Here is a 27,952-nt window from a genome sequence, read left to right on the forward strand (position 1 = left end):
CGCGGCTCCTCGGACGCCACAACCTGGAGCCAGCTACCGCGGCGCCGCCATCTTGGTGTCACATGACTCACGGTTTCTGCGCCGCGTGACCCGGAAGCGTCCGCCTAGCTTCCGAGCGGGACAGAAAAAGATTGTGAGCGCGCGACAGGTCTGGGCAGAACCGTCCAGCGGCCTCTCCCAAGGAGGAGTCGACTCACCAACCGCTGTCGGGAAGCGAAGGAAGTGGGGCGGAAGAACGGAAACTTGCGGGGGACCCGGGAGCGCAGGGAGGTCTGGGGATTGTAGTTCGCAGTCCCGGGGCGCTCGTGCCCGGCGGATGTAGCGCGAGAAGGCGGGCGGAAACGGGACGCCTTCGGTGCGGGATTCCTGGCAGAGGCAGCGGGTCTGAACTCCGGCGGGCTGAGGGGACGTGACAGGCCGCGGAAGGTGGCGCTGGCGGCTCCCGGAGGCCCCAGTTCGTTAAGGAGGGCGCCGGGTGAACCTCACGTCTGGCTTCTCTATCATGCGTGAGCACCCGGGGGCCGGCTGCGGGCGTGGGGCCTAGGGATGATCTTCCCGGTCGCCCGTTGCGCGCTCAGCTGGCTGGAACGGCCGGGAGCCCGGACCTTGTCCCGCGCTGCCATGGCGGTGGCCTTCCGAGGCGTGCGGAAAATTCTCTGTGTGGCCGAGAAGAACGACGCGGCCAAGGGGATAGCCGACCTGCTGTCCAACGGTCGCATGAGGCGGGTAAGGAGGCGTATTTCCGATCAGCTGTGCGGGTGCGGGAGCCGACCCCACTTCTCTCACTCCTGGGTCATTGCATTCGCTTCCTGTCTTTTCCCAGTGATAGGCATGCAAAAATATAGTTAAGACGACGCTTCACCCGTGTACTTGAAAACCTTGTGGCTCCTCGTCCACAGCAGCGGTTCCCAAACTTGTCTGATAATCGGAACCAGCTGGGGCGCCGCCTGTTCTGTGGGTCTGGGGTGAGATCAGAGAAGTCTGTATTTTTTTTTATTATTATTATTTATTTGACACAGAGAGAGAGAGAGAGATCACAAGTAGGCAGAGAGGAAGGCAGAGAGAGGGGGAAACAGGCTCCCCACTGAGCAGAGAGCCCGATATGGGGCTTGATCCCAGGACCCTGAGATCATGACCTGAGTTGAAGGCAGAGGCTTACCCCACTGAGCCACCCAGGTGTCCCAGAGAAGTCTGTATTTTAACATTGGTCCCTGTGATTCGAAAACTCAGGTTGTTGGGAACCACTGAACAGAGTCCTTTAACTTGGCAGTCAAGCCCTGTTGGAGCATTACCAACTAACTAGCTTTTTGGGATTAGAGGGAAGCTCAGCCTTATTCCTACTAGTACAAACTCCAAGAACAGGCAAGTAAGGAATGAGTATGTGTCCTAGACACACTGCAGGTGCAAAGGAAGGGGAAAGTAAAAAATTTTGTATACGGGTTGGCACAGAGGCAGCAAAACTGTTCAGAAAAATCTGTCCAATTAAAGTGGATCATGAGGGACGCCTGGGTGGCTCAGTTGGTTAAGCCACTGCCTTCTGCTCAAGTTGGGGTCCTGGGATTGAGTCCCTTGTCAGGCTCCTTGCTCAGCGGGGAGCCTGCTTCTCTTTGCCTCTGCCTGCCTCTCTGCCTCTGCCTGCCTCTCTGCCTGCTTGTGCTCTTTCTCTCTTTGACAAATACATAAATAAATAAAATCTTTTAAAAAATATATAAGGTGGATCGTGAAATGGTTTTCTGAAGGTCATTTCTAAGAGTATGGGGCAGAAGAAGTTCCCTGCCCTTTTCTCTTTAAACATCCCAAGGTTGTTAGACCTCCATTTCTAGCTCCTGGATAGTGGGAGCAAGAGCTGCCATTGTATCTATAGAGTTCAGGCCCCTGACCCCTCACACGGAAAACTCCAGTAGCTTTCTCCCTCGCCTTTCACTCTTGAAATTCTCCATTGCCAAAGTGACTTTATAAAACACAGATACAACCCCAGTAATCCCCCACTTAAAACCTATATGGTTCGTCTTAATTGATGCAGAAAGCGCATTTGATAAAAATTTAATCCCCTTCATGAAAAAAGGTATTTTTTGAAAATCCTATTACTAACTTTAGCCAGAGGATGAAAAACTGAAAGCTTTTCCTCTGAGATCAGGAATGAGACAAGATTGCCTGTTTTCACCATTGCTATCCAAAATTACTGGAAGTTCTAACTAAAGCAATTAGGCAAGAAAAAGAAATCTAAATTAAAAAGAATTAAAAATATGTTTATTTGAAGACAACATAATCTTATAGAATAGAAATCCTAAAGAAGCCACAGAAGACCATCAGTGCTAATAAATTCAGCAAAGTTGTAGGATATAAGATCACAAATTAGTAACAATGAACAATCCAGAAAGAGAATTAAGAAAACAATTCCGTTTACAATAGCGTTCAAAAACACATGGCGGGGGTTGGGGGCGCCCGGGTGGCTCAGAGGGTTATGCCTCTGCCTTCGGCTCTGGTCATGATCTCAGGGTCTTGGGATCGAGCCCCACATCGGGCTCTCTGTTCAACAGGGAACCTGCTTCCTCCTCTCTCTGCCTGCCTCTCTGCCTATTAAAAAAAAAAAACAAAAGACACATTGAGGGGCACCTGGGTAGCTCAGTTGTTAAGTGTCTGCCTTCAGCTCAGGTCATGGTCCCAGGGTCCTGGGATCCAGCCCTGAGTCGGGCTCTCTGCTCAGCAGGGAGTCTTCTCTCTCTCCCTCTGCCCCTGCTTGTGTTCCCTCTCTAGATGTCTCTGTCAGCATAAATAAATATTTTAAAACAAACAAACAAAAACACCCACAAATTGAAAACTACAACCTTCTATGTGTATACAGTTTTTTCATGTTTTTTTAATATTCAGAGAGATAAATCTTTTTTTTTTTTTTTTTTTTGGACATAGAGATCACAAGTAGACAGGCAGGCAGAGAGAGAGAGACAGGGAAGCAGGCCCCCCACTGAGCAGAGAGCCCCATACAGGGCTTGATCTGAGGACCCAGAATCATGACCTGAGCCGAAGGCAGAGGCTTTAACCCACTGAGCCACCCAGGCGCCCCCAGAAAGATAAGTCTTAATCCTGCGGTGCATTTAGTGGCAGCAGTGTGACAGTTCCTACAGTGCACTTAGAGAAGGATTTGTTTTTGTTTTTGTTTTTTAACAGAGTGGATGACACTGCAAAAGAAAGCACAAAAGCTATATTCTTGGTCTACCAGGCAGTTGTTTTTTTTTTCTTTTTCTTTTCGTTCTCCAGACTCCAGAAATACTGTAATTTGGGATCATCCACCCTTCCCTGAGCACCTCACACAAATGGGGACTTGCACATAATTGCGTTCCATCAAATGGGAATTATTGGGGGGCAGGTTTGAAATTTCAGGAAAAGCATTTCACATCCTCGAGGCTAACACTGGGAGAGGAAACCACCTGGATGAGCCCTGTTTTGGGGTCATACGAATGTTATAAGACAAGTTATTTCTCTTGAAAGGTGTATCTAGAACAGTGGCATTTTTGTCTGCGTTCTCAAGAGACCCGAGGGACAATGGGTGTGCGCACCTTAGGAATTACTTGCGGCTAGGCTGGGGAGAGGCTGAGTAAGCAGATTTTAGCCTTGTTATATATCAGGGTCTATATTATTGTTTGTTAAGGAAGGCTTCAGAGCTTTCTTAAAAAGTCAGAAAAAGTCCCACTTTCTTAAAAAGTCCCACTTTCCTGGGGGGAAAATAGCTGCAGACCCTGCTTCTGATAAAAAAAAAAAAAGTCAGAAACTACTGATTAGACAATTTCTGATCTCTATTACTAAAAGGCTTAACTAGCAACTAGAGTTTGTAAAGGGGGATTTTTTTTCTTGGTGATATTGGCAACCAGTGAACTCTTAAGTATCTGATACTAAAATAAATTCCCTCTTAAAATTTGTCAGTCTGGGGACACTGACATGGCTCAGTCAGTTGGGTGTGTGCCTTCAGCTTGGGTAGTGATTTTGGGGTCCTAGGATCCAGCCCCATGACTGGCCCTCAAGCAGGGAGTCTGCTTGAGAGTTCTCTCTCCCTGTTCCCCTTCCCCTGCTCATGTGTTCTCTTGCAAATAAATAAATTAATTAAATATTTTTTAAGGATTGTGATTATGCCTCAAAGAGAACCTCATTTAGTATTCCACTCAGAAAAATTCCACTCAAAAAAAAAATAGTGAGACAGAGGAGAATCTTCTCGACACTGACCCTTATTGGCCCTGGAATATTTTTCCACTTCCCAGTAGGCCATTTTCTTACCTTCTGGGTAGTGTTGGTGCAAAACTCACATGTGTAACTACTGTTAATATCCCTGTTGAGGAATGTGGGATCTACTCAGAGAGAGTCTTAGTCATCCATGATTGCAAGCTGAAGAATTGTTTTATAGACTGGGTTCCAGTTCTGACTGGGGCTCATAGTATCACTGGATTTTTTTTTAATAAAAATTTTATTGATTTATTTGAGAGAGGGAACAGAAGCAGGGGCAGTGGGAGAGGGAGAATCAGGCTTCCTGCTGAACACGTGGGGCTCGATCCCAGGACACTGGCATCATGACCCAGGCCAAAGGCAGACTGAGCCACCCAGGCGCCCCAGTATTACTGGATTTTAGAGCCAGAGGAGAACCCAGAGGTAACTTTATTCAAAAACAAATTGATGTTTTTGAAAAGCGAACGACTTACTTGTGCTCACAGTTGTCAGGTATAATTGGACAGCCGGAAAGTAGTACAAGTAAATGGGGAAGAAGGAGAAAATTGTCAAGAGAATTATGTCCTAATCCTTCTGCTTTTAATCTGTGATACGACCTTGGACACTTCCATTCTCACTTATGAGAAGATGTGATGTTAGCTGACCTCAAGGTTACCTTCCAGCGTAAAAACTCCATGGATTCCACCAGTCGTGCTTGGAACTATTTTGAGGACCTACTTCATAAATGGTCTTAGTAACATAGCCTAGTTTTTGTCTTTAGGACGTAATTTAGGATGTACAGTCTTACCGCTTACTAGTGCTCTGTTTCACCTTTAAGGCTGAGGAATCTCTTGTTTTCAATCGATCTATTATATTTTTGTTTTGTTATAGAGGGAAGGATTTTCAAAATTCAACAAGATCTATGAATTTGATTATCATCTATATGGCCAGGTAGGTGCTGTAATATTTCTCATAAAGCTGAAATGTGCTTTAAGATCCATGGGCCATTTGGGGGTACATTCTGGAGTTTTTCGTTGTGGCTATAAAAAGGGCAGCTGTTTACTACAGGTCATCCCTAAATTGTTTCTGTCTTGAGTTACTTGATTGAGAAGAATGATCCTGGCCGCTGTCATAATCTTTTAAGAATAATGACTGTTAAGACCTAAAGATCTCTAATGACAGGTGACCATTTTATAATTTATATGGAAGTCCCACTTTTTAATTAAATGTGGTCCCATCTCTTTATAATAAGAAAGAAGCCAATACACAAGAGTTTGAGGAAACTTTAAATCCCATCAAAGTCATCCAGTGCTAGAATCAGAATGGTGATAGTGTTCCTGTGGTATTTGGCTTCAAAGATAGTGTATTTATGTTCATATCTTATTGATCAACTAGGTTTGGTTTTATTTTTTTAAAGGAATTTTTTTTTAAGAGCCATTTTGTGTTTTTAGAGCAAAATTGAGAGGCCAGTAGAGAGATTCCATATAGAATTCCTGTCCCACCCCCGCCCGCCCACCACCGCCACACACACAAAACACACCACCAGCTCCCCCAACCCCATGATCAACATCACTTACCAGAGCGATGTGTTTGTACCGTCGAACCTACACTGACACATCATAGCAGCCAAATCCATACTTTACATTAGGGTCACCTCTTGGTATTGTACGTTCTATGGTTTGGATGAAAGTGTAACGTGTATCCGTCATTATAACATCATGTGGATATTCCCACTGCCCCTAAAGTCCTCTGTGTTCCGTCTGTTCCCTCCCCACTCCCCACCAAGGCCCTGGCAACCCCCTGCCTTTTTTTCTTTAATAGATGTTTCTCCCTTTTATTTGGATGATTTGGGAAGATACGGTTGCTAGGAGACTAACTCGAATTTTGTTACCATTCAGAATGTTACCATGATAATGACTTCAGTTTCTGGACATTTGCTGGCTCATGATTTCCAGATGCAGTTTCGCAAATGGTCAGTACAATTCCCAGGGGAAGAACTTTCTGATTATTACAGTAAGTTGCGAAATGCTACAGGAATTTTGAGGCATGTCGATCTCACTGCAGAGCTTACAATACTCGGGCAACTGTCTCGATCCTTTCAGACTGCTTTAACAAAATGTCATCAACTCGAGGGGCTCGTAAATGATAGAAATTTGTTTCTCCCAGTTCTGGCAGCTGGAAGTAGGGGATCAGGATACCAGCACAGTCAGGTGAAGGGCTCTCTTCCCCATTGCACTGCTAACCTCTCACCGTGGCCTCACCTGTAGCAGGACCTAGGGAGCTCTGTGAGGCCTGTTTTCTAAGAGCACTAATCCTGTTCATGAGGTACCATCACCCTAGTGACATCATCACCTAGGAGAGTCCCCACCTTCTAACACCATCACACTGGAGTTAGGATTCCAACATGGGTGTGTTGAGTGGACAAACCATAGAGACCACAGTGGTGGCCTAAGATCAGCTGAACCATTGTGAATTTTTGCTGTACGTTTAGAACGAACAACCACTCGGATGTGTATTTCCCTTAAAGGAACCAGACCTGTTTCACGTAGCCACTGGATTACATTTACACTGTTGCAGACATGCACAGAAGAGTTCCAGAATTTCATATAGGCCACTCCTGTTGTCACAGAAAGCAGAAAATACTTTGTGCAGAGGGTAGTAGCCTTGCCTTTACCCCTCTGGCGGTCTCATGTGGGTCTTTTTCTGTTGGGGGTCTATCAGAGAGGACACTGGAGCAATTTTTTCTCATGAAAATGGGAGACTTTCTGTCCCGTGCTGAAGTTGGATGTGTTTTGTTTTCATTTCTTTTCTAGGCAGAGCTGCAATCCCCTGGTCCTCTTTGAAGCAGAAATTGAAAAGTATTGCCCGGAGAATTTTGTAGACATCAAGGTAGGATGTTCTGGAAGACGTGTGGTGCTGGAGTTGAGCAGCTTCGAGTAGAAAATAATTGACCTGCAATTCCTGTGTTCAGAATGCATTAGAACTCAGAGATCAAGTTTCCCACCACTCTTAGTACCATGATTTTATTTATTTTTTCAGCATAGTTTTTTTTTTTAAGATTTCATTCATTTATTTGACAGAGAGATCACAAGCAGGCAGAGAGGCAGGCAGAGAGAGAGGGGAAAGCAGGCTCCCCGCTGAGCAGAGAGCCCAACGCGGGCTTGATCCCAGGACCCTGAGACCATGACCCAGCTGAAGGCAGAGGCCTAACCCACTGAGCCACCCAGGCACCCCTTTTTAGCATGTTTTTTAAAGATTTTATTTATTTTAGAGAAAGAATGCGATCGGGGGAGGGGGCAGAGGTAGAGGAAGAGAAAATCCCAAGGAAACTCCCCACAAGTGTGGAGCCCCACTCTAGGGTCAATCCCACAACCCTGAGATCACGACCTGCGCTGAAACCAGGAGTCGGATGCTCAACCAACTGAGCCTCTCAGGCGCCCCAGTACCATGATTTTAAAAATTACTCCCACTTACCATATAAATGAAGCCGTTTAAACTATGTAGCCAAGGAACTAAAGTAAGCCTTTTTGTAGTAGCAGTTGTTTAAATCCTGGGGATAATACTGTTAAGTTATTAATCCTAGACTCTAGCCCTTATTAGAATGGAGAGACAACAAGGTGTGAAAGGTCAGTTGACAGCAAGCACTCAGGGTGCCTGTAATTAGTTCACTGCTGGCTAGGAAGCCTTCTTGGGGTAAAACTCAATTTAGGGATTTTATTTTATTTTACCAGAACATTATCAGAACCATGAGAGTTACAAGTGTGTGTTAGAACTGAGTTTCAGGTTTTGTCAGACTAGGGTAGTTGTATTAAACCCTCAGGCTTCTAGAAGCTTGCTTACAGGTCTGTGATTCTGAGCTGGAGGATTGTGCTAGTGGCCTTGGCATCCTTAGAGGAGGTAAGAGCAGTGTCCCAGATCTCTCTGTCTTGCCAAGTTGCCATATTCCAAGAACATCCCTAATCTTTGTCAAATCTCTTTAGCATAGAGGTGTCAAGTGATTGCAGTTGTGTTCTCACTGCTCTTTCTCCACTGGGAATTTCAGAAAACTCTGGAACGAGAGACTCGGCAGTGCCAGGCCCTGGTGATCTGGACCGACTGTGATAGAGAAGGTGAAAATATCGGGTTTGAAATTATCCACGTGTGCAGGGCTGGTAAGTGCTGTGGCTTCGAGTTCCTGTAGTTTGGGACCACAGAAGTAGATGGTTCCCCTGCATGGACGGGCCGTGGCTGAGTTCCTCCCCAGAGAGTCTCCCCCGACCCCTGGATCCATCAGTTCTCCCCAGCTGTGTGCCCTGGAGCAAGTTAATAAACTCCCAGGAGCCTCAGCTTTCTGGAAAGTCTGGCCAGTCTGACACACAAAGAATAATTCTAGAATGTTGTGTTTGTTTGCTGTATTCTTTGTACAGTGCCGGGATGTTAACACATACTTGTTGAAATGAACTTGAATGACTCGAACAGGACCAATGATTTAGGGTAACTTAGAGGAAGTGATGCACAGCCCATTCTCAGGCTTCCGAGAATGGACGGTTTCCATTTTCCCAAAATATGTTTTGAAAGCTGTAACGACTCCTGAGAATTTAAGTACATTAACTTTCAGGGATAGTGTAGGCGTCCTGTGTTATTTCCACGCCAGGACATGAAATTCCCCCCCAGGATCTTTTAATTGACAGTATTTTAATTTTCCATAAAAGTCGAAGAGAGCAGGTGAGATGAGGATCCTGAGAGGCTCACCAAGGGAAGAGCTGAAACTCACTTGAATTGCTAAAATTCACACCACTGTTAACATTTCTGATCGCACTAAATTTAGCAGTCATGGTGGAGTTTTCCTCTTTGGTGGCTAGCGTGCTGTTTATTTAACCTAATCAGAGAATTGGTTGCCTCACAGCATCTTGAGATGGTTTACCTTCCATTCAAGGTGGTTTAAGAAAAATGAGCCTTTTATGCTGGGATGGCCCCATGATTTGACTTTGACCCTGGTGACTTCCACAGTGAAGCCCAATCTGCCGGTACTGAGAGCCCGTTTCTCAGAGATCACCCCCCGAGCTGTCCGGGCGGCCTGTGAAAACCTGACGGAGCCCGATCAGAGAGTGAGCGATGCCGTGGACGTGAGGCAGGAGCTGGACCTGAGAATCGGTGAGCCGCCAGCTAGCTCCTTTGGGGATCCACGTGGCCCAGTGGGTGTCGGGTTATGGAACTGAGAACGAGGTTTCTGTGTAAGCACCTTTGCCCTTGCGGTCCCCCATTTTCTCCTTCCTTCTTCCTCCCTTTGTAGGAGCCGCCTTCACTAGGTTCCAGACCCTGAGGCTTCAGAGGATTTTTCCCGAGGTGTTGGCAGAGCAGCTAATCAGTTACGGCAGCTGCCAGTTCCCAACCCTGGGGTTCGTGGTGGAGAGATTCAAAGCCATTCAGGCTTTTGTGCCGGAAATCTTCCACAAAATTAAAGGTAAGGCTGGGGGAGTTGTTTATGGAGCCCAAGGGCCCGGCAAGACCCAGGAGCATAAATGGTGCTAATGTGTGAGTCTTTCAGCCTTGCTGTCCCTCCTCCCACCCCATTACGGGGTTCAGAATACACTTAGTTTTCTTAGAGACCCAGAATATTCCCAAAGCAATGTTTCGTATTCCTTTGGGCTTTTACTGCAATGTACTTTGTCCTGTCTGTCCTATCATGCGGCTTCTGTAAGTCATGGCCTTCCTGTTTGTCCCCAATACAGTAACTCATGACCATAAAGATGGAGTCGTAGAATTCAACTGGAAAAGGCATCGTCTCTTTAACCACACGGCTTGTCTTGTCCTCTACCAGCTGTGCATGGAGGTAAGAAATATTTGGAATTTTAATGATCTGGGAAGACCATTCTGCAGGTTCCCAAGCCGCTCCTTCTCTGTTAGCAGAGGTGGTCCTGCTCCATTTTCCCACTGAACCAAAGCTTTCTGCTTGCTTCTTAGGATATCATTTTTGGGGAACCAGTAAGACTGGAAGTCCATAAAAACAACACTAAACAGTGTGAAAGTAAAGGGTCCGTAGACCTTTTAGATAAAGTCAGAAACTAAGAACTGTATAGCTTCAATCTCTCCCTGCAGTAGAATGCTGTCACCAGAGATAACTCAGAAGCCTCTAGACCAGTCTAGAACAAGAGACTCCTAGAGCTGGAAGGAGTTTGGACAGTATCTGGTCAAGCTCCCTCTTCCACTGGTTAGATGAGGAGATCTAGAGAGAAGAAAGTCACAAACAAGAATTTCCTGCAGGAACTGATGCTAGCAAGTAAAAGGATAAAGGAACAGAGCCCGGGAACAGGGACGGGACTGTTCTCGGCGTGTGGTCATAGAAGGCCTCTCACAGTGAAGGTGCAGGTGATTAGCAGGAGGCGGCCAGCCACAGAAGGGCCTGGGGGGAGCACAGGTCAGGAGGCAGCAGCACGTCAGAGGGCTACCGGCCAGTCAGCGGCCAAGCTGCAGCCCTCAGACCCACCTTCTGTGCTGTGATGCTGCTGCTATCTGGCCAGCGCATACTTGACAGCATTAACCGTGGCAGCTGCGTGCAGTGATGCCAAGGAAAGCTCAAATATCTGTACTTGGATGAGTCACGTGTGCCTCTGGCAGGTTTATTGTCTATTTGATGGGGGGGATGGTAACTTGTGAGCACCTGCTACAGTGCCAGACACTCCATATGTTATGTAATTTGATTCAATCTAGATGGTGCCTGTGGGTGCAGTGGTACTGTCCCCACCTTTCAGGTAATGCATGAGGACGTGAGTAACTTGTGCCCAGACACTCTGCAGCCAGTAAGGAGCAGAGCATGGCTGGATCCCAGAGTATCAGGCTCTCCAGCCCGTTCCGAAGACCACACTGCCTCCCAGGAGTCGCGCTCCGCACCGCACCACCCTTTGACCCTCGAGGTCACACAGCCACCCTGCATGTCTGTGACACTGTGCATGTATCTATTCGTTAGAAGAGAGCTGTGCTTTTTCTCCTTTACTGCGATATGGTGCTGGAAAACCTAGCCAGTTGGATATTTTGAGTTTCTCATAAAGAGCACCTGGACCAACTCCCATTTGCAGAGAAATACGGATTTTGAAACACAAATGTTCTCATCGATGAATCAGTTAGGCTGAGTTCTTTGTCCATTTGTAGTCTCTTAAAAGTGTGAAGTTGGGCAGAGCTCCTGGGCGGCTTAGTTGGTTAAGCATCCAGCTCTTGATTTCAGCTCTGGTCAGGATCTCGGGGTTAAGAGGTTGAGCCCTGCATTGGGGTCCACGCTGGGCGTGGAGCCTGCTTAAGATTCTCTCCATCTCCCTCTGCCCCGCCACACCCTGCTCACTCTCTCTCCAAAAAAACAAAAGTGCGAAGTCAGTCTGAAGATTGAGTTCTCCGGGGCACCTGGGTGGCTCAGTGGGTTAAGCCTCTGCCTTCAGCCCAGATCATGACCTCAGGGTCCTGGGATCGATCCCCGCATCAGGCGCTCTGCTCAGTGGGGAGCCTGCTTCCTCCTCTCTCTCTGCCTGCTACTCTGCCTACTTGTGATCTCTCTCTCTCTCTCTGTGTCAAATAAATAAATAAAATCTTAAAAAAAAAAAAAAAAAGATTGAGTTCTCCAGCTTGTAGTATGTAGTTTTTCCTAAGTTTAACTTGGTATTAATTCTGAATTTAAAAAAAAAAATTCTCCACTGCTTGCGTAGATAGGAAACAGTTCTTTGGAGATGCACCAGCTGCTGTGAGGGCTGGTGCAGTCGCCCCTCAAAGCCTTGGTTTGAGCAGGAAGGGGTGATGTCTTCACCATACTGTGGGCTACAAACTGACCTGCCTCGAGGTCCTCTCACGCCCAAGCAGGGCCCTCTGCTAGTGGTGTCCAGAATGGTGAACTGAGGCTGCCCAGGAAAGCCGGAGAAGGTGCACCAACAGGTTCATATGGCCTCTGCTTTTTCTGGCTTCTAGGATCCCAGGGCAACCGTGGTGGAGGTCAGGTCTAAGGCAAAGAGCAAGTGGAGGCCTCAAGCTTTGGACACTGTGGTATGTTCCAGAAGAGTGCGCCAGGCGTGCAGGAGCTCTGACTTCCCGTGGTTGGGACCCGGTGGCAGCGAGCATCGCCCTTCCTGGGGCCATGCAGGGAGGTGCTTGGGAAGAACAAAAACCCCGAAACAGGGCCCACTTAGTCTTCTAATGCTGGGTTTGTTTGGTTGGCTTTTTTTCCCCTAAGTTAATAAATGCAATATAGCTGCTTTCTGTGGGGTTTGGGAAACAAAAAGAGGAAGACCCATCACCCCTCTGAGTGTCTTCTGTTTTTTTTCACATGGGTTGTGTTTTACATCGTTGTAATTGGAATAGCTTGGTTTTTATTTTCTGCCTAAGCATTTTTTTTTAATGTTTCTGCGTTATCTGTGTAAGCATCATTTTTAAAGATCTGCATTAAGAGCCTACCTTAAAAGCAACAAGAGTTTTTCAAATTTTGAGATCCAGGAAGAGCCCTCCAAGACATAGCTTGGAGTTAACTACCATGGGTGGGGGGTGCCCTTTCCCAGTGACCACTTTGCAGGAAAATTCAGAGTATAGTTTCTGTCGGAATTCACTCTGGAGATTGAAAATACAGAACAGCAGCTAAAAGAAATGTGCGGGGACTGGTGGGCAAGGTGTTGTTTATCTGTGACGTGTGTGTGTGTGTGTGTGGTTGGATCGACAAGGGGCAAGGGGATAGTTATGGATTGATTTCCTATAGCAGATGTACGTGTAATATTCCTCACTGGCTAAGTATGCTTTGACATATAGCCAGCAGCACTGGTGGAATGTCTCCAAGGGCAGGACTGCCAGTTACCTCCCAGAGTTCTTGACGAATGGTACTCATCATCCAGGAGAAGTTACTAGGGCCCGGGTGGTTGTCCCACAGTGTGGTTCCCAGGCTACCTGTATTAGAATCTGGGTATTAGCTGGCTTGCTGAAAAATGCAGATTTCTCACCTCAATCCCAATCCTCCTCTGTCAGAATCCCCAGTGCTCAGGGCCTGGGAATCTGTCAGCTTCCTGGGTAATGCTTGCTTTTCTGCCCATCAGATCTGCCTGGCAGGCCGAGAAAGCTTCCCTCAGCACAGCCTTTTCCCCCTCTGTATGACAGCAGCCAGAGTGACGGGCGAGGCATTTGTGTAGATTAGTTGTGTGGCTGTGTCGTGCCTTCTGACTCCACACTACACCCTAACTTGCCTGTAACACGTTTAACAGGAACTTGAGAAGCTGGCTTCTCGAAAGTTGAGAATAAATGCTAAAGAAACCATGAGGATTGCCGAAAAGCTCTACACTCAAGGGTAAATATTCCACACTTGGGAATAGAATTCAGTGCATCTTTGTCAAGGTGAAATATCTTATTTTTTTAATTATTTTTTGGAGGGAGAAAAGAGAGAGAAAGAGAGAGTCTTAAGAAGGCTCCACACCCAGCATGGAGCCTAACACACCCCTGAGACAATGATCTGAGCCAAAATCAAGAAACAATTAACTGAGCTACCCAGATACCCCCAATTTTATTTTATTTTAATTCTTAAAAGGATTTTATGTTTAAGGAATCTCTACACCCAACATGGGGCTTAAACTCACAGCCCCGAGATCAAGAGTCACACACTCCACCCCTGAGCCAGCCAGGGGCCCCAGAGTAAAACATTTTAGAGCTTACGGGGAAATACAGACTGTCTAGACATCCCCTGAGCTCCAAAGTAGAAGAATTTTGACGCTGGGTTCTCTGATACGGAAAAGGCATTTCAAAATCACTTCCTAAAATACGAGCCCGTAGAGTAAATTCACATCCCACCGTTGACTTCTCAGCAGCTGGCCCCAGGGCCTTGGCCGGTGGCACATAGCACCTTTAGGAGTCGTTTCCCATTGTATGCCATCCGGGGACAGTGTGGTCCACACTAACCAGTGTGGCAGCTGCTCACAACAGGGAACTACTGAGCACTTGAAATTGGAGTTGTGCTCATTGGGACGTGCTTTAAATGTAAAATACACATTTGGTTTTGAACACTTGTATGGAAACAAGAACGTAAATGATCTCATTAATGCCATTTAAGTAGCCAACAAAAAAATGTCAAATTACATGGAGGTTCCACATTATGGTTTATTAGGCAGCATTATTTTTGTCTTTTCTTTTAGCATTATTTATTTATTTATTTATTTATTTAGTGATTTTATTTATTTGAGAGAGGGCTCATGCGGAGTGGCAGAGGGAGAAGCAGACACCCTTCTGAGCAGGGAGCCTAACCTGGAACTTGATCCCAGGACCCTGAGATCATGACCTGAGCCGAAGGCAGACACTTAACCAACTGAGAGCCACCCAGGCGCCCCAGCATTATTCATTCTTTGCTCAGAGCAAAGTCATAGAAACGTGCTTTGTTGCCACGGTTGAGGCCGTGGAGGTCTCTGGCAGAGCAACGATGCTGGGCTGGGACCATGTACCCAGCCACACAGCCGCTGGTGAGCCGAGTAGGAGTGTGTCCCGTCCCGTGCCGTCCCTCTCACTATTCTTTGGCTTCTTGGAGTATCTTCAGCAAGCAGCCCTGCCGTTGCTCACTCCACTGGGGGCCCCATGTAAGAACTTCCCTCAGCAAAGGGAAGCTAGGTTGCCTTCAGGTGAGCCCCCTAGGGCAGATGGGGCACGGCAGGTGTCTCTGGGGGTTTCCAGTTTAATTCAGTTGTTTCCAGAGCAACTGTAGCAATTTCTTCTATTTGTTTGCCTTTGCTCTAGGTACATCAGCTATCCTCGCACTGAAACAAACATTTTCCCCAAAGACTTGAACCTGACTGTGCTGGTGGAGCAGCAGATCCCAGATCCACGCTGGGGCGCCTTTGCCCAGAGCATTCTGGAACGGGGTGGCCCCATTCCACGCAATGGGAACAAGTCTGATCAAGCTCACCCTCCCATCCACCCCACCAAATACACCGGCAGCCTGCAGGTCGGTTTCCCTAACTCCTGCCTCCTGGAACCCAGCAAGGGGAAGGGGAAACAAAGGGCCAGTAGCACTTGAATGTACTTTGCGGGCTCTTACTTTAGGAACTAAGTTATTTTGAAACAGCTCTCCCGTTTTAGCAAAGAGACGTCAGTGTCAAAATTCTGCTTCACCGTCCCGCTTGGCCTCCCTGAACACTCCCACGCCTGTCCTGGGGTGGGCTCTACTCTGTCCAGCCGCACTTCCTGCTCTGTCAAACCCTCCACAGCGGGCTGGGCGGTTCCCCTTCCCCGTGTCCTTGCACAGCTCCCACGGGGCCCCCACAGAACTGCTTGGTCTTCTTGGCCCCTCGTTAACTAGATGCATCCCCCACCGCCCAGCCTCCCCAGACGGGACCGGGTTCCACTGCCATCCTAACACAGGTGGCCTCCTGTCATGGGCCAGTAGTGGCAGGGCTTTGAGGCAGCCCTGAGAGACCTCAGGCGTCTCACCTGCTCTGGCCATTGGCTGGGGGGATGCGCTCCATGAGGCCGAACTGGTTGGGCCGATTTGCAGGCTTAGCGCAAAGCTAAGTCCTGTCTGGTCTTTGTTTCCTTCTTTTATTAATACACACGGTCCTTCTCTGGCTTTAAATGTGATGATATGTTCATTTTATCATATATTAGGAAATTCAAAAGATTATAAGGAAGAGGCATTTGCCGTTGCCCGTATGCTGAAATATTTTCAAGTACAACACTTAACAATTGCATAGATGTACCATAATTTATTTTGCCAAATCGGTTCTTTAAGAATAAATTGCTTCCAGCTTTCTGAGATGTGATGACAGTTAATGTTTGTGTGACTGATCGAGCCTCACTAGGCCCTTGATTACTTACTTGGTAGAAAATCACCACAAACGCTGGGAGCCAGGGCTGCCACCTACAACTTTCCTGCGTCTAATATACAAGGGGTCTCTTGTTAGCTGTTATGCTTTTTCCTCGTTTTCTCCTTGAGCTCAGTTTAAAAAAAAAATGGGGCGCCTGGGTGGCTCAGTGGGTTAAAGCCTCTGCCTTCAGCTCAGGTCATGATCTCAGGGTCGTGGGATCGAGCCCTGCATTGGGCTCTCTTCCCAGCAGGGAGCCTGCTTCCCTTCCTCTCTCTCTGCCTGTCTCTCTGCCAGTGATCTCTCTGTCAAATAAATAAGTAAAATCTTTAAAAAAAAAAAATGGGTTTACATAAAAAGATTAGCCTGGCACTCTGCATGGGTGCAGGACCTACATAGGAGCCCTGTGCCCTCTTCTGTGCAGAGCTCGAGGCAAGAAGGTGGTGTAAACCAGGCCAGATTACCAGTGAGGCTGCGGTCCTTTGGGTGGTAATATTCTGGAGCGAGTTGCAGACTCTTCTCTTGTCTTTCTAGGGAGACGAGCAGCGACTGTATGAGTTCATAGTGCGCCATTTCCTGGCCTGCTGCTCCCACGATGCTCAGGGCCAGGAGACCACTGTGGAGATCGACATCGCACAGGAACGCTTCGTGGCTCATGGCCTCGTGATTTTGGCCCGCAACTATCTGGACGTGTACCCGTATGACCACTGGAGTGACAAGGTAATAAAGCGCAGGCCCGGTCAGAGGTCAGAGTTCACGTCCCCCGTGGGTCTTCAGAGAGAGGGGAAGGCAGTCGTGTTCCCGGCCCTGGTGCGGTCCACTGGAGCAGGGCCATGCTCTTTGAAATGGCAGTTGTCTTTTGCCTCAGTGCCATGAGGAGTGATTGGACTGACGCTTCTGCTGCTCCCTGTAGACCCTCCCTGTCTACGAGAGAGGCGCCCGCTTCCAGCCCAGCACTGTGGAGATGGTGGACGGGGAGACCAGCCCACCCCAGCTGCTCACCGAAGCCGACCTCATCGCCCTCATGGAGAAGCACGGCATTGGTCAGTAGCCTGTTGCCATGGTGACCAGTGGCTCTTGTACTTCTGGTCTTTGCAGCAGCTGTGCCATAGGTGTCCTCTTCTTCACCCCCTCTACAGCTGAAGGGAGGCTCATTTATTTAGGCAGGGGGCCGAGGGAGAGAATCCCAAGCAGACTTCACTCAGTATGGAGCCCAGTGCAGGGCTCTGTCCTGTGACCCAGAGATCGTGACCTGAGCCAAAATCAGGAGTCAGACGCTCCACCCACTGAGCTAACCAGGCGCCCCACTGTACAAGTTATTAAAATCTTGGTCTGAATAAGTCCACACTTACGCTCTTAACCTTTGCTCCACTCCAGCTGGATAGGGATGTGGATGTGTCCCAGAACTCAGAGGTCTGGACTGGGAGCACCCTGGCCATGTCCTATCCGTGAACTCAGGATTTTGGGCCCATGCAGGGGTTTGTTTTTATTTTGCATAAGGTACCAACATCTAAAACTTGAGGGATTCCACATAAACGTCTGTGTTTTTGTCTTGGGAAGTGTTGGGAGGTCTGGCAGCCCAAGCCTTCCCTCCCAGGTAGAAGCAGTCGGTTGAATTGGGGTGACACCTGTCTCTTCTCACTTGGCTTCTCTCACTGCTTGTTCCCTGCCAGGCCCCTGTGGCGTCTGGGTCAGCCACCCTGCAGCTAGCCACAGGTGGCTGTGTTCTGAGTTTTTGTTAAAGCGTTTCCCCTAATTGTTTAGAAATTGAAATGAGGTTAAACAAGAAATTGGGCCAGAATTGTTTTTCCACAATAGGTCCCCTGGCCCCCAGTTTACAGGCAGGTCCCTTGTAACTGATCTGCTGCCCCTTGTCCATTTTTATTGTGACGCTGAGGAGAGTCTCTGCCAAACCTAGTTCAGAGAGGCAGCAGCATGATGGAGAGGGAAGTGCTGGGAAGGGGAAGTGGGGCTCCCTGGGCGTGTCCCGGAAGCAAGCTGTTCCCCGGGGCATGGCCCCCTCACGACCCATTAGTGGCTTTTGTCATCCCGGGCAAGAAGGGCCCCTTCTGGAATCCGGTGGCTGTTGTTGGACTGTCCAGAGAGCCTGTCTGTTTAAGTCAAATTAGAGTTTGTGTGCCCATCTGGATGTACTCATTAAAACCTTGGTCTAGGCCCTGGGACATAGTGAGGTATAGGGCCTAGGCATCCTGTTCCCATTAAGAGCTCATCTCACAGGAGAAACCGATGAAAGCAACACAAACACAGCCTGCTGGGCTCTGCAGGGATGGGGCAGGGACCTTGAAACCTCACAGTAAGAATTCCTGGGGACTGAGCTGGCCCAGCACAGGCAGAGTCCAAGGGAGCACAGAGGGACTGGGAGCACGTGTCCCTGTAGCGGGGGCAGATGGGGTGGTCCCAGAAGGCGAGGCTGGAAAGATGATTGCAGCCCAACTGCAGGGCCTGGCACACTGACCTGAGGGGCTTGGGTGCTGGCCTGTGGCTCGCAGAGAGCCATTTAAGATTTCTGAGGAAAGGAGCAAAGAGAGCTACATTTCTTAAAAATGTTAACGGCGTTGTTGAGACATAATACATGTACTGTACGATTCACTGATCTAAGATATACAGTCGGTGCTCAGTACAGTCACAAAATCATGCAGCTATCACCTTAATTAATTTTAGAATGTTTTTATCCCCTCAAAGAAACGCCGTATCCCTTAGAAGTCTCACCCCATTCCCCCTTCCCTCCCATCCCTCCAGCCCTGGACAACCACTGATCTTTCTGCCTCTGTAGATTTGCCTGTTCTACACAGTTTGTATACTTAGAGTGATAAGGCATGTGGTCTTCTGTAGCTGGCCTCTTCAACCATGTATTCTCAAGGGACATGCTCACGGTAGTGTGAATCAGTACTTGCTTCCGTTCCGTTCCCTGTACTGTTACCTTGTGTGCTAAGACCACAGTTGGTTTCTCTGTTCATCGGTGGATTGACATTGGGGTCATTTCCGGTTTGGGGCAGTTGTACACGCTTGTGTGCAGGTTTGTGTGTGGGTGGGTTTGCAGTTCCCTTACGTGGATAGACCTGCTGGGTCCGGTGGTCACTCTGGGTTTATGTTTTGAGGAGCCTCTGGACCGATCTGCACAGGGGCTGCCCCGTTTTACGCTCTTCCAGCCACGCACGAAGGTTGAGGTTTCCATGCATTCTTGCCAACATTTGTTCTCTGTGCTGTTTGCTGATGCTTCACGCCCAGTGGGTGTGAAGTGGCATTTCTTCGTGGTTTTGATTTTATATCTCCTCGATGACAGAACTTGTTTTCAGAGATCCCTACAGCCACAGTGTAAGAAAGGGGTTGGGTGGAGGATAGAACCAGAAAGGCGGAGGCCGAGCACGCTATCCTGATGCAGAGGACGTGATGTGGGCTCCAGCCGTGGCTCTGCCATGCGGAGCAGAGGAGAAAGACGTAGAGGAGGCTCGTTGCTGGCGTGGACAGCTCTAGTGAGTGAGCGGGCATGAGGGGAGATGCGGTTGTTGCGTGGGCCCAATGCAGTGGAGGAGTCCAGGCAGAGGAAGGTACCCATGGGACAGCAGGGGCAAAGTTTGCATGGCCCTGAGTAACCGTAAGTGGCTTTCAGGGACTGATGCCACTCACGCGGAGCACATCGAGACAATCAAGGCCCGGATGTACGTTGGGCTCACGGCGGACAAGCGGTTTCTCCCGGGGCATCTGGGCATGGGGCTCGTGGAAGGTGAGCAGGAGTTCAAGGTGGGTGGTCGCGGAGCTGTGCAGCTGGAGCCCCTGAGGGGTGCTGCGTGGGGCCCCACGGAACACTGCTTTTCTCCCTGCAGGTTATGACTCCATGGGCTATGAGATGTCCAAGCCTGACCTCCGGGCCGAGCTGGAAGCTGACCTGAAGCTGATCTGTGAAGGCAAGAAGGACAAGTGGGTGGTTCTAAGGCAGCAAGTCCAGAAATACAAGCAGGTTTTCATTGAAGCGGTGGCCAAAGCTAAGAAGTGAGTCCAGACCCCGCTTGCCTGCACGCAAGGTCTTTCAGCTCTGCCTCCTGGGCCTTGACCTTTCCCTGAGCAGGGGGGAGCGGGTGGGACCGATTCAGCAGAAAGCAGGTGGTGGGCCCGCGGGTGTTTGACTGTCCCCCAGCCCGGTTCACCTTCTGCAGGGCAGTCCACATGCAGCTCCTCCCCCTTCCACTTTTCCTCCTGAGTCCTCTTCCTTCCTAGAAAGCCGTGGCAGCTTAGAAATGGTGGGCAGAAAAGTCTGGGCCGGTTATCCCAGGCAGCTGGCTCTAGAGATGCCATCCTCTGAATTTTAGTTCTGTCTTGAGTTAACAGGCACACAGTTCCAAGTCTGTAAACTCAGGGCTGCTGTGTGGAGTGTGTGGAGGTGGCCGTGTAGCAGGCAGTATGTGTGCATGCCATCAGGAAAACACACCTTTTCTGCCTGTGCCACCTCGGGAAAGAAATGGACAAGCAGGGGCGCCTGGCTGGCTGCATCGGTAAAGCGCATGACTCTTGATCTGGGGATTGAGGTCAGCCCTAGGTTGGGGGTAGAGATTACTTAAAATCTTTTAAGATTTTATTTATTTGTTTGTTTTTAGAGCCTGAGATAGAGTGCACACGAGCACGCGTGCAAGGCGGGGAGGGACAGAGGGAGAGACAGGATTTCGAGCAGACTCCACCCTGTGGGTAGAGTCCCAACACAGAGCTTGAGCCCAGAGATCAGCACTTGAGCCGAAATCAAGAGTTGGACGCCCAACAGACTGAGCTACCCAGGCGCCCCCAAAATAAAATCTTTAAAAAACAAACAAACAGATGAGCTCGTTTAAATGTAAACCCAGACAGACAGACACTTCAGGAGCGTGTGCAGGGACTCTGTACAGTTTTGTTTGATGTGGGGTGTGATGAAGCGGAAGTACCTGCACATAGCTGGGTCCCTCCTGGGAGCTGCCGGGGGCCAGAGAGGAGCCAGGGCTGCTTGGCTGACCCAGCCGTTTCTGCCTCTGTTCTCTGCATCAGGCCTGTGGTGAGCAGCCAGCTGCTGTCTCTGGTCACACTCAGCTTATGTGCACATAAGAATATTGTAGGGGCAGCTGGGTGGCTCAGATGGTTAACGCATCTGCCTTCATCTTGGGTCATGATCCCAGGGTTCTGGGATAGAGCCCCACGTCGGGCTCCCTGCTCAGTGGGGAGTCTGCTTCTCCCTCTTCCTCTCCCTCTGCCCCTGCTCGTGTATGCACGCTATCTGTTTCTCAAATAAATAATATCTTTATTTTTTTTAAAAAGATTTTATTTGTCAGAGAGAGAGAGAGAGAACACAAGCAGCAGAAGTGGCAGGCAGAGGAAGAGGGAGAAGCAGACCCCTTTCTGAGCTGGGAGCCTGACGCAGGGCTCGATCCCATGACCCCAAGATCATGACCTCAGCTGAAGGCAGATATTTAACTGACTGAACCACCCAGGCATCCCAATAAATAAAATTGGAAAGAAAAAAAACCCACAAAGAATATTGTGAGTGTTTTGCTCTTTCTTCAGATTGGATGAAGCGTTAGCCCAGTACTTTGGGGAAGGGGCCGAGGTGGCCCAGGAGGAAGCCATCTACCCAAGCATGCCGGAGCCCATCAAGAAGTGTCCACAGTGCAACAAGGACATGGTCCTCAAGACCAAGAAGAATGGCGGGTCAGTGCCCAACTTGCACTGTACGTCTGCTTGCCCAGCACTTGCTGGGTTGGCTGGACACTGTCATTTGTGTCAATATTTAAGGGTGGGCTTGCCGTGGCTGCTGGACTAGGTATTGGAGAGAAGGGTAGCTGACGGGGACCTGGCCTTGGAGGCGTCAGGCACTCTGGGATTCAGAGGAGGTGTGGGATGATGGCACTGCCGCATCCATTGTGGATAGGACATCGCCTACCCTGTGCACTTCCACCACACACCCAGGTTTTGTGTCCCAGAGCAGATTATTTAGCTACTGTGCCCCTATTTTCTTTGCTATAAGCCTAGGGCAGTGATATCTACCAGGGGAAGGGTGAAGATTCAGTGAAATGTGTCCTGGTCAAGAAAGGCAGAATTTGGGGCGCCTGGGTGGCTCAGTAGTTTGGGCTGCTGCCTTCGGCTCGGGTCATGATCTCAGGGTCCTGGGATCGAGCCCCGCGTCGGGCTCCCTGCTCCGCAGGAAGCCTGCTTCCCTCTCTCTCTCTCTCTCTCTCTCTCTGCCTGCCTCTCTGCCTACTTGTGATCTCTGTCTGTCAAATAAATAAATAAAATCTTTAAAAAAAAAAAAAAAAAAAAAAAAGAAAGGCAGAATTTGATCCCAGGTCCTCCCACCCCTTCATTTCTCCGACCCCCTTGGGTTCCCTGACTGCCGACACGTCACTGGCTCGGGGGCAGAGGCGGCCAGCCTGGCTCTCAGAAGCCAGAGTTTAGTGGGCCTGACCTGGGGCTTGGGCTGCCCACAAGCACAGAAGCCAGTGCCGGGGCGGGCTTAGCCCAGTGCACGGTAGCCCCGTGTAAGTACTTACCCACGGGCTGTGGGGTTAACCCGTATGTGCTCCAAGTGCTTGGTCACCCGGGGACGTCTGGAGATTGTCCTGGGGGATTTCCCACTCCGGGGGTTATCTGGCAGTTTCCATTTCTGACTTTGTAGATTTGCTGTTTGAGTAATTGGGGTTTGAGGTTCAGTGGGTTAGTTTTCCCTGGTCCAGTCATGCCCAGGCACACTCAGAGGATGTCGTAAATGGTGTTCCCATTGGCTTCTCTGGCTCTAAAGTTCATGACTGGAAGCCATAAACCATTGGCCAAGAACAATGTGGTTCAGGTGTCAGGAGGGAAGACCCCGTCATCAGGGTGCTGTTCCCAGCGACCCCACCCAACACACCTGCCTCCTTGGGCAGGTTTCCAGACCACCCCCTGCCTGTTTGCCTTGCTGTGACCTAAGTTCTGTCGTGTGGGGCAGTCAGGGAGCATGTGAGAGCGCACAGCCCGGAGCCTGAACGGAGCCCTTGGGACTGGGCCTTGCCATGGCCCAGCAGTTAGTTGGTCAGTAGGTTGCTGGTTTCTAAGTAGAAAACAGAGTCAGCAATGGCGGTTTCTTTTTCTTAGGGAGATGAAAAATAAATGCAGGCCAGTTTTGCTCAGTCATTCAGTACCAGTGACTGCATATATCCATTCATAAATCCTCCAAAAAAGCTAATGCGTCCTTTAATCGGCCAGCGAAAGCTTCCTTGCCAGATGGGCAGTGCCCCAGGAATGTGTGTTTCCTGCAGTCTGGTGGCTCCAGCCCAACCCCGCTCCCTGTGCTCCCTCTCCAGGTTCTACCTCAGCTGCACGGGCTTCCCAGAATGCCGGTCAGCCGTGTGGTTCCCTGACTCTGTGCTGGAGGCCAGCAGGGACGCGAGCGTGTGTCCAGTGTGTCAGCCGCACCCGGTTTACAGGTGAGCTGGGCCCAGGTGAGCTGGCCGGTTTACAGGTGAGCTGAGCCTGCGGGGTGCTCGCCATGCCCAGCAGCAGCTGCATTGGTGGTCTCGAATCGGTTTGGGTCCCATCCCTGCCTTTGCAGTGTGGAAGCTGGGCCTGGGGGCAGGTTCCTGGGCAGCTCAGGAGGCGCCCTCCACGAATCTGAAGAACCATGAGGACGCCCTTTCCCTGACCTTTCCAGCTAGATTGCTGCCCAGTAGACTCTCGGGAAGTGAATATCCTGCTGTCGGATAGCGTTTCCAAGCTCCTCGCAAGAGCCCAGAGCCCTCTGTACAACTGGTTCTCAAACCTTTCGGTCATAGGATCCGTACACTCTTTTTTTTTTTTTTTTCTAAAGATTTTATTTGTTTATTTGATAGACAGAGATCACAAGTAGGCAGAGAGGCAGGCAGAGAGAGGAGGAAGCAGGCTCCCTGCTGAGCAGAGAGCCTGATGTGGGGCTCAATCCCAGGCCCCTGGGATCATGACCTGAGCCGAGGGCAGAGGCTTTAACCCACTGAACCACCCAGGTGCCCCGGATCTGTACACTCTTAAAAATCATTACAGAAGGAACCCAGAGAGCATTCATTGTGGGTTAAGTTTATCAGTACTACAGTATTCTGCATTAAGGTGGATACGTGTTTTTTGTGGGTTTTTTTTTAAAGATTTTATTTATTTATTTGACAGAGAGAGATCACAAGTAGGCAGAGAGGCAGGCAGAGAGAGAGGGAAGCAGGCTCCCCGCTGAGCGGAGCGCCTGATGAGGGGCCCAATCCCAGGACCCTGAGATCATGACCTGAGCCGAAGGCAGAGGCTTAACCGACTTGAGCCACCCAGGTGCCCCAAAGTGGAAACATTTTAAAAAGATAATTGCTGGGGTACCTGGGTGGCTCAGTTGTTAAGTGTCTGCCTTCAACTCAGGTCATGACCGAGGCCCCCATCGGACTCCCTGCTCAGCAGGAAGCCTGCTTCTCCCTCTCTCACTCCTCCTGCTTGTGTTCCCTCTGTCACTATTGCTCTATCAAATAAATAAATAAAATCTAACAATTGTTAAATAAAAATGTACTTGTACATTTTATAATATGCATACTAGCATATATAATATGTTATTTCTACCTATTTTAAAGCAGAAAGATAAGAAAATGCCTACTTGCAAAGCAGAAAACAGAAAGGAAACGTATTCCATCTTTCTGAGTCCAACATCTGGCTCGTTGGAGACTGTTGGCTCTCGTGTCTGCTCGCAGTCAGTGTGCTGGGCTGGTTCATGGGCTGTAGCCTCCTGCAAACTCATGCATACAACATGGGAGGACGAGAGCACAACAGATATAACCTCTTAGCCTTGTTACAAAATAGTTCTGACCTCACCAGGAAGGTCCACGTGCCCAAGAACCGCTGGTTATAGGAAGTCAACCTTTCCAAGGATTCTGTGTTTTTGTTTTGTTTTTTAAGATTTTATTTATTTGAGAGACATAGTGTTTGTGCCTACATGTGCATGAGCAGAGGGGAGAGGCAGAGAGAGGGAGAAGCAGGCTCCCCACTGAGCAGGGAGCCCGACGTGGGGCTCAGTCCTAGGGTCCTGGGATCCTGACCTGAGCCGAAGGCAGACGCTTAACCAACTGAGCCCCCCGGCACCCTGAGCTGTCTGTTCTGGAGATTAATCAGGGTCTCCTGATTAATTTCTTCTGTTTTCACTGTTTCCTCTGTCTCCACTGCGCGCTCTCGACACCTGGAGGGGCTCATGGCTGGCTGGTGGGTGCAGCGCTCTGTGGACAAGGAGAAGACGCTTGCGGCTGGTAGTAAGACTTTCTCTCATCTTCCGACCCCGCTAGGTTGAAGCTGAAGTTCAAACGCGGCAGCCTTCCCCCAACCATGCCCCTGGAGTTTGTCGGCTGCATTGGCGGATGCGACGAGACGCTGCGGGAGATCTTGGACCTGAGGTTCTCACGGGGCCCTCCCAGAGCTTCCCAGTCAGCCAGCCAGCCCTCGAACTACCTGCAGGCTAGCCAGTCCCTAAACAGAATGGACAGCACCCCCTGGATGCCACCACCACCTGCTACCGCCACGGGGGGCAGCAACTCGGTGACCTGCAACTGCGGCCAGGAGGCCGTCCTGCTCACAGTGCGAAAGGAGGGCCCCAACCAGGGCCGCCAGTTCTATAAGTGCAATGGTGGCGGCTGCAGCTTCTTCCTATGGGCCAACAGCAGCCCTCCAGAAGCTGGGGGGCCTCCCTCCTCCGCCTCAAGACCCCCTGGTGGCTCAATGGGCTGCCCGCCTGCCACAGGGGACCGCCGGGGCAGGTCTGGCCGACCCGGGGATGACAGTGGTGGTGGCGGCGGCGGGGGGAGCATGTCCTGCCTATGCAGCCAGCCTGCCGTCACCCGGACTGTGCAGAAGGACGGCCCCAACAAGGGCCGCCAGTTCCACACGTGCGCCAAGCCCAGGGAGCAGCAGTGCGGCTTCTTTCAGTGGGTGGACGAGAACATGGCTCCAGGTGAGGCAGGGGCTTGGCCCCTGGACCAGGCAGAGCCCAGAGGCGGGGGAGGGAGGGAGGCAGGGGTGGGGCTGGAGGTTCCAAAGGAAAGGCTGGGGCAGCCCCTGGAGCAGCCTGCGGGGTGCCCGGTGGTGTGCCAAGGACACCCGCTGTGTGTCTTCACCACCATCAGCTCAGCACCATGAGGCCGCTGAGGCCCAGGGAAACGAGCTGCCTGTACTCGGGGTCTCATAGCCACGCGGCCTGAGGTCGGCCTGACCCCACAAGCCCTGGTCTCCTCTAGCCTCCGTAGGCTCAGGAGGTCCTCGTCATCGGCCGCACTCCTTCAGATGTGGAGCCTGGCCCTGGGAATGTCTGGGAACCTGCTCGGGGTTCCACAGCCTGGGCCTGGTGCCCCCAAACCAGATATGGTGAGAATTGCCCCCAGACATTGGAGCAAGGTGGATAATGCACCCAGAGGCCCTTGGAAACAGTTCCTGCCCGCTCCAGTGCACGGCAGACGCTTAGTTCATGTGCCAGAGCAGCTGAGAGTCCTGGTGGGAGCTTTGTGGCAGACCCGGGCACAAAGCATGGCTGTGGATCCTTGAACAGAGGGCTCGACCTCACGGCCTCACAGTTTGCTCAGTAGGATGAGCACTTGCTTGCCTTTTTCAGGGTTCTTGTCTTTTTAAAGTCATTAGACAGTCTCAGACTATGATTCTGACATACAAGCCGCTAGCTCCGAATGTACAGGAAGAACCTAGAAGGCTTGGTAAGGCGCAGGGCTGGCTACCGGTGCCGGCAAGGGGACAGAGACAGCGTCACTGCCACGACAGGCTCACATTCGAAGTGTGTGAGATGTGGTTTAGCCTTGCACTCCCTTCAGGCGCATTGTCCCCCCATTGGAAGGAAGCATTGTCTGACCTCCAGGCCAGCTGATCAGTTGTCCTGGGTGACAGGGCAGTCAGAATTAAGAGGCCTGTTTGAGGCCTGGAAGGATCCAGAGCTCAGTGACCTTGCACGGAAGGTGGAAAGCAGGCTGTTGGTCACGGGGTGTTGCCAAGTGGGTGGAAAAGAGGTGCATGAAGTGACGGCACTACCCTTCTTACCAGGGTAGTGATTGTGGCCCAAAGGCTCCGGGTTCTTTAGGGAGTGGCATCAGGACCCCCGAAGGTGACAGGAGGGAAGGCAGCCTGGCCTGTGGGTGGTCGCGGCCGCACAAAGGCTGGGGGGACACTCTGCCTCCTCGGTGTGTCTGTTTTGAACTCAGCCTTCCCCTGACTCTTCCCACAGGGACTTTCAGAGCCCTGAGCTGGCCGGGAAGCAGAGGAGGAACCCAGGAGCCAGAGGCCAGAAGCAAAAGAGCCCGGGCCGGTTCCACAGACTCAGGGTCCATGCCCAAGAAACCCCGGAAATGCAGCCTTTGCCACCAGCCTGGACACACCCGTCCCTTCTGTCCCCAGAACAGATGAGGCAGGGTAGGGAAGAAAGGGCCGCTTCCTCAGACCTGCCCCTTTCTTCTCGGGAATAAGCTATTTTCACTAGAACCTTCCCTGCCCTGGAGGCCTTGAGGAAAGCGGTGGCTTTTGGAGCCTGGCCTGCCTGTGCTGGGGAGTCAGGATCCAGATCGCCGCCTGGAGAATCCGTCTCAGGTGGATGGTGGCCCTCCGCCTGGGGCTCCTCGCTGCTGGCGCTGCAGAGCACTGAGTGGCGGGCTGAGCGCATTCCACACTGTGGCCTCTGGGGCTTTCTTCCCTTCTGGAAGGTCCCCTTGAGGGACCTGCATGCCTGGTCCATGTTCCGGGCAGCCCGGACAGGGTTCCACTCGCAGACATTCTGAGAAAGGAGGGTGCAGTTGAGAACGTGGCTCTTGTCCTAAAATCGTGTCTATCGAAGAAGCTTTTTTTTTTCTTTCCCTAGACACCACTGTGGCCAGGACACCCCACAGCTCGTGTTCCTGAATAAAGAATCCTGCCCTCTGCTCTGGTGGGTGTGGTGCAGTGTCTAGCGACAGGTGGCAGAGGGGCAGGCACAGACCACTGCCAGT

General features: G+C 50.4%; 1 protein-coding gene across 3 annotated transcripts; it reads left to right on the plus strand.

The window, feature by feature from the left end:
• Positions 1–253: 253 nt before the first annotated feature.
• On the plus strand, positions 254–27,886 carry TOP3A (DNA topoisomerase III alpha). Of its 3 annotated transcripts, none has more exons than XM_059149688.1 (19): positions 254–726; positions 5,086–5,145; positions 6,093–6,166; positions 7,008–7,083; positions 8,237–8,345; positions 9,184–9,327; positions 9,467–9,637; positions 9,906–10,006; positions 12,124–12,198; positions 13,398–13,480; positions 14,911–15,118; positions 16,509–16,694; positions 16,888–17,017; positions 19,606–19,719; positions 19,820–19,985; positions 21,519–21,662; positions 23,291–23,413; positions 25,265–25,926; positions 27,826–27,886. In XM_059149688.1, the coding sequence occupies exons 1-19, from the start codon at positions 547–549 to the stop codon at positions 27,864–27,866; spliced, it is 2,847 nt and encodes a 948-aa protein (XP_059005671.1). In that variant the 5' UTR covers positions 254–546; the 3' UTR covers positions 27,867–27,886. The 3 variants fall into 3 exon arrangements, with proteins under 3 accessions (XP_059005671.1, XP_059005670.1, XP_059005672.1); XM_059149687.1 differs by having other exon boundaries at positions 261–726; positions 27,199–27,886; XM_059149689.1 differs by lacking the exon at positions 6,093–6,166 and having other exon boundaries at positions 589–726; positions 27,199–27,886.
• The last annotated feature ends 66 nt before the right edge of the window (positions 27,887–27,952 follow it).

Source organism: Mustela lutreola, chromosome 15 (genome assembly GCF_030435805.1).
Source record: "Mustela lutreola isolate mMusLut2 chromosome 15, mMusLut2.pri, whole genome shotgun sequence".
NCBI lineage: Eukaryota > Metazoa > Chordata > Mammalia > Carnivora > Mustelidae > Mustela > Mustela lutreola.

Excerpts from the sequence above, each read along its gene's own strand:
- TOP3A (XM_059149687.1), top strand. The coding sequence starts at position 547 with ATGATCTTCCCGGTCGCCCGTTGCGCGCTCAGCTGGCTGGAACGGCCG. Across the intron at positions 19,720-19,819 it reads GGGCATGGGGCTCGTGGAAG|GTTATGACTCCATGGGCTAT; the intron begins GTGAGCAGGAGT and ends TTCTCCCTGCAG. Across the intron at positions 21,663-23,290 it reads AAGACCAAGAAGAATGGCGG|GTTCTACCTCAGCTGCACGG; the intron begins GTCAGTGCCCAA and ends CTCCCTCTCCAG.